This window comes from Plasmodium cynomolgi, chromosome 11 (assembly GCF_000321355.1).
Source record: "Plasmodium cynomolgi strain B DNA, chromosome 11, whole genome shotgun sequence".
NCBI classification, from domain to species: domain Eukaryota; phylum Apicomplexa; class Aconoidasida; order Haemosporida; family Plasmodiidae; genus Plasmodium; species Plasmodium cynomolgi.
Genome location: NC_020404.1, coordinates 1793815 through 1805253, shown reverse-complemented (window position 1 = coordinate 1805253; position 11439 = coordinate 1793815). Strand labels below are relative to the sequence as shown.

The 11439-nt window shown below is 47.0% G+C and overlaps 2 protein-coding genes across 2 annotated transcripts; one reads left to right on the top strand and one right to left on the bottom strand.

The window, feature by feature from the left end:
- Positions 1–2433: 2433 nt before the first annotated feature.
- Positions 2434–7387, top strand: PCYB_114970 (coatomer alpha subunit; the record flags this gene model as incomplete). The annotated part of the gene is made up of 5 exons (XM_004223376.1): positions 2434–5608; positions 5776–6530; positions 6749–6890; positions 7050–7195; positions 7352–7387. 5 exons carry the CDS (start codon positions 2434–2436, stop codon positions 7385–7387), a joined length of 4254 nt encoding a protein of 1417 aa, XP_004223424.1.
- A 1223-nt stretch (positions 7388–8610) lies between these two features.
- PCYB_114960 (glutaredoxin-like protein) lies at positions 8611–9668 on the bottom strand (the record flags this gene model as incomplete). Its single annotated transcript, XM_004223375.1, has 2 exons — positions 8611–8677; positions 9013–9668. The coding sequence occupies 2 exons, from the start codon at positions 9666–9668 to the stop codon at positions 8611–8613; spliced, it is 723 nt and encodes a 240-aa protein (XP_004223423.1).
- Positions 9669–11439: the final 1771 nt, after the last annotated feature.

Sequence of the window (11439 nt, the reverse complement as noted above, 5' to 3'; positions counted from 1 at the left end):
TTTTTTCTTTTTTTTTTTTCCCCCCCCCCCCCCCGTCTGAGAGGAGAGATACACTACCCCCATTTTGGTCAGCACAAATTGTGTGTAACCATGTCCGCGTCCACAAATTGGCCAACACAAGACTTTTTTTTTTCTCATCACTCTACGTGGCCACCATGCTAAGCTTATTTTGGCCGCATCCTAACGCGCGGTACGTGTTAACCTCTCTCTTCAGATCAGCGCAATTGGGGTGGTGATACCACCAGCACGTTTGCATCCGTGCACAGTTGGGGATGCCCCCACATGGTGCGTTCCCAAATTATTTCCCCTGTGTGATGCGTAAAATGGAGCCAAGTGAAATGGTGCAAGCTTGCAGACCATCTCGGATGGGAAGCGAAAGGAGTCACAGCGACGAGGTAGGAGAAAAAGCACCTCCCTCCGTCTCGTCCAATGGACTGCTTAAAAATGAGTCTACCAAAGACACGAGTAAGTGCCCCCTTTTTTTTTTCATTTCTGTTGCTTCTCCGAGAGGGCATACACACCGGGTGGGGAAAAACATAAAAATGGAACTGATCGCACTGTAAGAGGTGGGGATGAATGACTGGAGTGCAAAAAGGATGACTTTTCCCAGTGGTGCCTAAATGGAAAGCATAAGAGATGCCCCTAAATGGGTCCGAAATTGCCATTTTCCCGCGTAGCGTTGGGGTACCCCTTGTTAGTCCATGTGGGTTGGACCTAAAATTGCTCGCTTCAAATTTGAGGAGCTTCTGTATTGGCGTTCGCACTGGCGATGGCATTAGCGATAGCATTCGCGATAGCATTCGCGACGGCACTGCCGCTAGCACTGACGATGGCAGTCGCGTCCCCCGTGGCTGCCCTCTTTTGTCTTTCCCCCGCCGCTCTCCCCCACGCGCGTAGTACACAGCACATCAGCCACAAGGACACGTCCATTAATATACACCGAGGTGGTCGTTGTCGTTGTCGCCGCCGTCACGTATTGGTGTGCCTTCGTAAATGAACAGAAAAGGAAAGACCCTCAGGAGGTGTCTCCGTTTCCAGGGGGCACAACGAGCAGAAGGGAAAGACCTTTTTTTGCCAGCTTGGAGGGGGATTACTCATTTATTTATTTATCTATTTTTTTTTTTTTTTTTATTTTCTTTTTTTGTTCCTGCCTGACGCAGCCCCTTTTCTTGCCGTTTCAGTTGATCGGTCAATAGGCTGCCATGCTGTGCGGCCACTTATTACTTTGCCTTGGGCTTGCATTGCTCAGCTTTGATTTCTTTTTTTTTTTTTGTCACGCTTTGCTGGGACCTCCAGCGGCCACCCTGTTCACACACGCCATGTTCGTGCTTCGGAAGGGTTGCCCATAATACACTGCGCGAGTATCACAGTGGCGCATGGCGCATGGCACGTGCATACATAAGGGTACTATCTTGCCTCACTCGGGGTGACCCCAACTGGGAGAAAAGGCAAAGAGGAACATTACCTTGAGTAGTAGCACCCTCTGGGGGGCCGCATATACTCTCATTTTTGCTTACACCTCTGCTGCGTTTTTCCTAAGTGATCTGCCCGCAAATGCGCAAGAAGGGTCATTTGCGGCACAACCAACCGACTGCTTGGTGAAGCGTATAGTGCATACATTCGGGGCGTGTACAAAAAAAGGGAAGGAGCGTACCCAACCTCGACTCGTTTTTAATGGGGTAAGCATATGACCTCCCCACGATGCAAATAAAGCGTTCGAAGCGTATCATTGTATCATTCGTAAAAGGCACATGTGCCCTCTCATGATTTAACACCCTTGCATAGTAGCACTTTTTTTTTTCTTTTTTTTTTTTTTTTTTTTTTCGCATTTATATAATTTCCCCTTCCCTCCCCCCCCTATCCGTAAAGAATGCTTAGCCCTTTGTTCATACATAAAAAGAGTTTCCTTTTCCCTTTTATGCATGCCTAATTAAGCTTTGTATATTGCGGTTCAGTTTGTTTTTCCCTTGCGGAACGTGCTGATTTCCAAGAGGTGGGTTGCGTGAGGAGGGTTAAAAAAAAATATGTTTGCATCTGCAATCGCGAGCTGCCTCTCATAAGAGGAGCTTCTTCTCACACGTTCAGCTGCGCGCAGCACTTCAGAAGGGGGGAGGCACCTTTTCCTGATTCTGAACCTGCCAAGGTGGTTCACCTGTGTACGTGTGGTACATGTGCGGTGCGCCGCGTAGTAGTGCCCGCGCTGGCCGGACTGCAGAGGTGACAAGCCGATAGGGGGCTGCGCAGGAGAGGTGCTATCACGAGTGCCAATAGAAGTGCTAACAGGAGTGCTATCAGAAGTGCTATCAGAAGTGCTAACAGGAGTGCTATCAGAAGTGCTGGTCGAAGTGCTGGTCGAAGTTCCAACATATCCTGCCAACCTGCCCCGCCAACATATCCTGCCCCGCCAACATATCCTGCCCCGCCCCCCCCAAGATGCTGGTAAAATGCGAGACGAAGAGCCAGAGAGTGAAGAGCATCTCGTTCCACCCGAAAATCAACCTCATCCTTGCGGGACTGCACAATGGAATCATTCAGCTATGGGACTACCGTATCGGGATCCTAATCGACAAATTTGAGGAGCACGAGGGGCCAGTCAGGGGCATAGACTTCCACGCCGTCCAGCCCCTTTTCGTCAGTGGAGCAGACGATTACCTAATAAAGGTGTGGAATTTGCATTTAAAAAAATGTGTATTCAACCTGACGGGTCATATGGACTACATCAGGAAGGTGCAGTTCCATTTGACGTACCCATGGATTCTATCCGCTTCTGATGATCAGACCATTAGAATATGGAACTGGCAAAGTAGAGTCTGCATAGCTATTTTGACAGGACATAACCACTACGTAATGTGTGCAGAGTTTCATCCCACGCAGGACTTAATCATTTCCAGCAGTTTGGATAAGACTCTGCGAGTGTGGGATATCAAATTGCTACGAGAAAAGAACGTCATTTTGACGAGTGAAAGTGTTATGAACGACTTGCCCTACGGATTAGCCAAGGGTGTTTACAACGCAGATGTGCTATCCCCATCTGGAGATAATCTAATGGGTATGCATTCCTTCGTGTCGAATAATCAGCACCTGCAGCATCTTCAGCAGCATCTTCAGCAGCAGCACCTTCAACAGCAGCAACAAAACAGTAATAACATGTTCGGCGCGTCTGATGCCATTTGCAAGTTCGTATTGGAGGGTCACGAGAAGGGAGTAAACTGCTGCACCTTCCATCACAATCTACCTATTATTGCTTCTGGGTCTGATGATAAGCTAGTGAAATTGTGGAGATATAATGACAACAAGTGTTGGGAGCTAGACACCCTGAGAGGTCACTTCAATAACGTGTCTAGTTTAATTTTCCACCAAACGAATGACGATTTGTTATTAACGAACAGCGAAGACAGGACAATTCGTATATGGGATATCACGAAACGAGCATGTATTCATACCTTTAGGAGAGAGAATGACCGCTTCTGGATTTTGTCCTTTAAACCTAACTCCAATTTAATTGCTTCGGGTCATGACTCAGGGATGGTGATCTTCAAGTTCGAAAAGGAGAAATGCCCCTTCGACAAATATGGAACTCTCCTGTTGTACGTGAAGGAGAAACGGATTTTTGCATACGATGTCAGGAGCAACAGACACACGTGCTTGTGTCCCGTGAGGAAGAATGGCAACGCGATGGTGTCGGGGTACCACAAATTGGTATATAACCAGTTTTGCACCACGCACGTTATGCTTCTTTTTGTGTACAAGGAGGAGGACCATCTCTCCTTCGACCTGATCGTTTGCGACACAGTTCCCGGGAGTGGCATCGTTGCCGGGATTGGCAGCGTTGCCGGGGGTGGCAGCGTTCCCGGGATTGGCAGCATTCCCGGGAGTGGCATCGTTCCCGCGAGTGGCAGTCGCGCGGTGAGCGGTTCGCTCTCCAGGGGAGGCATGCTGGGGATGATGTCCTCACCATCTCCCCCGGCCTCCCCCGCGTCGCCCTCCGCACTGCACTTCTTCAAACCCTGGGCAAAGGGCGCCAGCGCAAATAGCGCAAATATATCTCCACAAAAAGGTGCCCACTCATTGAGAAGCCAAGAAGAATTCAATCCAGAAAGTGTGAAGTATCTGATTAAAAATAAACACTGTTCTTCTGTTGCATTTTATACAAGAAATAAATACCTCCTTGTGGAGAAAAAAAGTGGGAACTACATCCTGAGCATTCAAAATATACCTGATGATAATACCTCCAAAAGAGTGGAAGTACCTTTCAAGGTAGAAGGAGTGTACCCCCTGAATAACAATAAGGTTATTATCCTTTCGGATAGTAAAATATACCTCTATGATATAAGTGTAAAAAAATTTCTAAATGAAATGAACCATACAGATACTTTAATTTCTGTGGAGATACTGAAGGAGCACAACATAGCTTTCGTTTTTAAGTATAACGTTGTTTTAACTACAATCGATTTGGTTCATCTATGTACAGTGCATGAATACATTCGAGTCAAAAGTGGAGTCTGGGATGAGGAAAACAAAAATGTGTTCATCTATAACACACTGAGTCACTTAAAATACATACTGATAAATGGAGAAAGGGGACTCATCAAATGCCTGGAGAATCCTGTGTACCTCTTCAAAATATACAATAATAGGTTATTCTACATTACAAGGAAACAGGAGGTGGTTAGTGAACCACTGAACGATACGGAGTATTTATTTAAGCTCTCCCTTGCGAACAATGATGAGCACAGTGCGTATCATTATTTAGATATACAACATAAGGGAAGCACCTTTGCTAATGGCACCCACAATGAGGGGAAGAAAAAACTGTACTTTAGTTATAACCTAATCGGGTATATTAAAAAAAAAGGATTTGCAAACTTAGCAGTACAAATGGTGAATAACAACCATACCCTTTTTAATCTCGCTATTCAGTTGGGGCATCTAAATAATGCTCTCAAAGCAGCTAAAAAAATTAACAAGAAACACATTTGGCATCTTCTAAGTGTTCATGCATTACTACTGGGAAATTTCGACATTGCAGAATATGCTCTGTTGAGGATGAAGGCTTATGACAAGCTCTCCTTTCTGTACCTCTTCAGTGGTAATATTGGAAAACTAAAAAAAATGCAAAGTATTGCCATCATAAGGGGAGACTTAATCTCCATTTTTCTGAACTCCTTATATTTGGGAGACATACAACAGAGGATAAACATATTTGTTCAACAGAACCAGGTGAACTTAGCTTGGGCATGCTCCCAACTGTACGATATTCCCATTAACTTGTCTGAAAAGAACTTCGATTTTGACATAAATGAGTGTACCTACTGCCCGGAGAAGTCTTTTTATCTGTCCCCACCCATACCGATTGTGAGAGTTGACCCCAGCTTAAGGCAGAAGAAGGACTCATCGACGGAGCAGCCATCAGAACAGACGAGCGTTGGGAAAGGGGCACAGGGCGCTCCCACCATGAAGGACTCCCCACCCAAGTGGGGAACGCCCTCCGTGTGGAATGGGTCGTACAACTGGCCCGTCATCAACCTCGAGAAGACGTTCCAGCCTAGAGCCGACCCGAGTGCCTCCGCGCCCCAGGCGCCCAAGAAGAGGAGCGCGGCCAAGTCAGGTACGGAGCAGACCATCCCGTTTGGCGGCGTCTCTATTTTGCGGCGTCCCTATTTTGCGGCGTCTCTATTTTGCGGCGTCCCCATTTGGCCGCTCCCCCATTTGCCGCTTCCCCATTTGCCGCTCCCCCATTTGCCGCTCCCCCATTTACCGCTCCCCCCCGTGCAGAGCAAAAAAGCAACGCGTCGGACGAAGACGACGTGTGGAAGGACGAGGTGAACGACGAGGATATCATAAACATCGACTTGGACCTGGAAGACCACAAAGATCTCCTAAGCAAAAGCGCAGGCACCCCTATGAAGAGCACCAAAATCGAGAGAGTAGACAATCTATACGAAGTTATGGCCAAAAAATACGGAAGAATTATGGACCACATAAGGACAGGAAACATAACCAATGCACTTAACTTAATTTCCAAAAAATATGGCATCGTGGATATGAAGCCATTAAAAATAATTATAAAAAATGTGTACATTTCGACATATGCCTATCTGACCCCCATCCAGAATTTCGTTCCCTTGAAATTCCCAATAAACACAAATGAGGGGACAATAAATACGAACATGTACATCAATCAACACTTCCTTTTTAATCAAATTAAGAAAGCACACAAATTAGTTACTTTGGGTAAATTTTCTTCAGCTTTGAGTCTCTTTAGGAACACCCTCTACAGTATGATATTTGCAACATCTTCTGATAAGGACACTGAACTGAATGAATATTTGCATGTGTGTACTAGCTACATCTTAGCTATGAGATTAGAGGAGGAGAGGAATGCCACTGCTACGGAGGACCCAAGGAGGAGCTTAGAGTTGATGGCTTACTTCACTTGCTGTCCGATGCAGAACTCGCACTTATACTTGGTCCTCAGGAGAGGCATGGGCCTCGCTTGGAAGGCGCAAAACTACGTCACGGCTGGATCGGTGAGGCGCGGCCCACACGCGGGGGATTATATTCCATTCTACGCGTCCGTTTGCTGACCCCCCTGTGGGCAGCCTTTGAACCGGCAGTGCATTGACACTACATCGCCAATGTATCATCAGTACATCACCGCTACATCGCCACCACATCACCGCTACATCGCCACCACATCACCGCTACATCGCCACCACATCACCGCTGCATCACCCCCCCTGCGCAGTTCGCCAAACGGCTGATAAACGGAAACTACGAGAGCATCAAAGGATCCGAGGAAGAGATCGTTAAGGCGAAGAAAATTTTGCTCATGTGCGAACAGAAAAGTACAGAACAGCACAGCATTGACTACGACCCGAACGACTACCGTAAGGAGAAGATGCAAAAAAAAAAAAAAAAATTCCCCCCTTAAAACAGTTGCCCCTGCTTGCATGTACTCCTCAATAGTGAGGTGGAAGAACATACGTCAGTAACCTTCCCTTACGTTACCTTACCTTACCTTCCCGTACCCCCTTCTATCCCCACAGACAATATAAGAGTATGCAGCGTCAGCTTAACGAGGATCAAGCCGAATGAAGAAACTGTGAGCTGCCCGTTTTGCCAGTCCGTGTCGAAGCGAGAGTATACGTCCAAGATGTGCCCGAACTGTTTGATTGCCCAGCTGGGCAAAAAGGTAATAATGTGGTAGCACCCACAGATGGTGCCACGTGCGTAGATGGTGCCACGTGCGTAGATGGTGCCACGTCTGTAGATGGTGCCACGTCTGTAGATGGTGCCACGTCTGTAGATGGTTCCACACGTGTATGTTCATTCCCCCCCCCTTTTTTAGGCCCTCGGATTTGACTTCCTAAACAAGAACGCATAATGAAGGTGTTGGCCCCTTTTGCTTTCCCTTAGCGCAGTGTCATGCACATGGAGATTTACCAGTTTACATGAGCGGAGTCACCAACTGTGTCGCCACGTCTTTAGCTAACTTACCCACCCCACCCAACACCGCATGACGAACGAGGAGGATTGATTCCCCTCGGAGGCAACTTCGCAGAAACGTCTCACAAAGGGGAAAGAGCACCGCCCAGGGGAAGAGCACCGCCCAGGGGAAGAGCACCGTCCAGGGGAAGAGTACAAGCTATTCCTCACATCAGCTCGAGGGATATACACTCTTGGAATGATTAATTAAAAACGAGGCGTTCCCGAAACTGGGCAATTCGTCCTTGTACCTTTCGCCCTTGTACCCTTCGCCCTTGTACCCTTCGCCCTTGTACCCTTCGCCCTTGTACCTTTCCCCATTGCGCACATGTGTGCACCATGAGAGGTGACGAAGCTCACATTGCCGTCGATTTTTGCAGCCCACATGATACTGTATGTACCGTGTGGTGAGTAACTTCGCTGGGTCGCATCACCGTGCGTTTCTTTGTTAAGCTTGGCGCGCTTCGATTGCATGAGCAGTTTTGCGTCCCCCCGCAGTTACCTCTACGTATACTACACTATAATATACTATAATACAATATACTGCACTATACTGTACTGCACTGTACTGTACTGCACTATACCGTACTGCACTATACTGTACACACACACCGCTTGCTTCCACGTAACTACGGAAAGAACGCGAACCACCTCGCGAATCTTCACATTGGCTCATTTGTTAACCACTGCAGAAGATTGCCATAAATGCAGCACCCACGTTCCTCCTCTACATTGTTAACCGTTTTGTGATTGCGGGGAAGGCCCATTGGGAAAACAGGACCCCCATAAGTGTGGCCTTCGTGTTTGCAAAGAGTGCGCTGCTTTGAAGCGAGGTTTATAAAAAGGGAGCCTTCTTATAAGGGGAGGCTCCTCCGAGAGAGGTAAAAGTTAGCGCGGCAGAGTTAGCACGGCAGAGATAGCACGGCAGAGATAGCACAGCAACGTTAGCACGGCAGAGTTAGCACAGCAACGTTAGCACGGAAAAGTCAGCACTCCTAAGATGGCGTGGAAAAAGGGAAATGGGGGAGGACAACCCTCAGAAGTGACGAACTACCTGGAAGTGCCTCCGTGTGAGGAGTACCGTAGAGGAGGACACAATTCAAAAAAAAAAAAAAAAAACGGTCACCGGTTGGACAAAAAACAGAGGGAATTCCCTTTCCGTGGAGTCATGATCATCTGAAGATGAGAACTCACAAAGGGGATGGAAAAGGAACCGCTTGTTAAGCACCCACATGGTGTCCCTCCCCCCAGGGGTCTTCCCCAGTTGGTAATTTTCTGCACCTCGTGTAGCACATACCCTCCGCTACGGGGGGTAACTGGTCGGTAGGGGAAGTTACTGCACGGTAGGAGACGTAACTGCACGGTAGGGGAAGCTACTGGCCGCTTCAGCAACTGACCGCTTCAGCAACTGACCGCTTCAGCAACTGACCGCTTCAGCAACTGACCGCTTCAGCTACTGGCCGCTTCAGCAACTGACCGCTTCAGCAACTGACCGCTTCAGCAACTGCACGGTGAGCGAGTCACCCCTCGAAGCAGTCCCCCGGCACCACGTCCCGCAGCTCGCCACTATCGTACATGCTCTTAATGATATCGTGGCCACCAATCAACTCCGTATTGATGTAGAGTTGCGGATAAGTTGGCCAATTAGAATAAATTTTCAACTCATTACGTACATCCTCATCTTGTAAAATATCATAGGTGGTGTACTTAATTTTACAACCATTTAACATGAACACAACTGCGTCACTAAATTTACACTGCGGAAAATTTTTGCTTCCCTTCATGAAGAGGATGATTTTGTTGCTCCCTATCAAATGCTCTATCTTTTTGACCGTGTCTGATTTGTCTGTGGAGTTGTGTTCACCACTTTGGGTAGCCTCCGTGGGGGAGCCTCCCCTTTGAATGTATTTCCTAATAAAGGACGTGACCGTGGAGACGTTGCAGTTCGTAAATTTTTTTATAAGTTGGCCATTTTCATAAAATTCAAATATTCCGCTTTCATTGTTTCCGTCCTTTCGACTAACCACGTACACTTCCAACGTAGGGCAATCTTCTACAATGGCTTGACAAACATCCATATGCAACTCGTATTCTTTTTCCTTGCTCGACTTGAGGTAGAATAGCTTCAGTCCCTGTCCCTCCACGCACTTGTCCTTTTCATCCTCCTTAATGTAGTTCATTTTGCTCACTATTACGTTGGATCCTTTTTTTTTTCCTATTTTTTTATCTATTTTTTTTCCTATCTTTTTTATCTACTTTTTTTCCTATCTTTTTTTGTGTTTCCTTGGAGGGGGAGAAAAAGGTAACATCCCTTGTGGGTCCGAAAAGAGGGTCCTTTTACTCTTCGAAAGGTGGGAAGAAATTCTGCCCTCTGTTTTGTATTTCCTTTTGACTTCTCAACGTGGAGAAATAGCAAACTGGGAAAACTGCAAATTGACCAAATTAGCAGCGGCGCGGGGAAACAACGAACGGAAGTTTCTCTCAAATGGATGATCCTCTGATGGAGGAGAGGGAGAAGGAGAAGGAGAAGGCGGTGAACAAAAAGGAGAAGCCATAGAGGCAGTTTTTTTTTTTTATTTCAAATATGCTCACTAAACGGAGGGATTTTTTTTTTTTTTTTGATAAAGAGGACTTCCCACCATGCAAAGTTGTCAATAGCTAAATGTACGCAGAAGGGTTGACACGCATGCAGCATGGAAGGAGGAGGGGGGGGTGCTTTCCTTAGGGGTGTATCAAATGGGTGTACCACAGTACATGTCACTTTTGCGAGGCATCCCGGAGAGGTAGGTTCATACAAAAGGGAGAGGGAGGGACTCATAAAGAGAAAGCGACAGGAACTCCGCAGTACTACGTACATGTGCACTTTTATTTTTATGCACTAAATCGACGTGGTGGGAGAAGGGGCAACATTTCCCCCCGAAACGGAAAGAAAAATTGACCCATTGGATAAAAAAAGGGTTCTTATCAGGTGTTGTTCTTCTGGTGCATGTTAACACATTCGATTAGATCGATACACGGGGGTCATTCGTATATCTATGTCATGCGGTTCTCCGCCTTACATTTCACCATTATGTATTCGTGGAAGGCTTGTCCTACGAGGGGGGACGCAGTCGGGGAGGGGGGGCAACCACTTGTAAGAGCAACCCCTCGTGAGAGCAACCACCTGTGAGGGCAACGCTGCCACAACTTGGCGAAGGAAAACAAAGTGAACCCACGTGAGTTAATCCCCACCTTCGAAAGTTACCACGACAACAAAGGGGATATGACCGGACAGAAACTCATTGCCAAATGATGCAGCATCTAGGCCTCCACATCGGAGTAAACACCCCCCCCTATGAGTGCTTCCTGAAAAAGCAGGTGCACACAGATAAACGCTCTTTTCGGTCGGACAGGAAAAGGTGCGGCTAGCTGCATGTTATGGAGCCCCATTTTGTGCAGCATAATGCTAACTGCAAAACGGTAGAGCAATTTGTGTGGCTCTTCCTGTTTTCACCCATTTGCTCTTTGGAAGGGAGATGTAACAGAAAAAAAAAAAAAAATTCCTCTTGAGGGGACGACGAAAAAAAAAATAAAATAAGAGCAGTCACCATTTGTTTCCCCGTCTGTGCTCCTCTTCTGCTTGATTTCGCCAAAAGGATGGATTGGACTAGAATGGAATGGCCTAACTACAGACGCAAGTAATTCACAGCCTTTTCGTTGACGCTGTGTAGAGAGAGGCATACCAACACGCACACAACACACATGGCTAAGCCATGCTACATATGATAAGCGAGTCGAACTAGACCAAACAGAGTTTGCGAATGCGCGCGATGCACTTGAGTTCCAAACGGCTCAGCAGTAGCCCATGCGTGAGGAACCGCCTTTCCCAGTCTGCGCCAAAATTATTTTCCCCCTTTTTTATCAAGTGACTTTTTTAAATAGATTTTCCGTATGCTACATTGCAGTCAAATT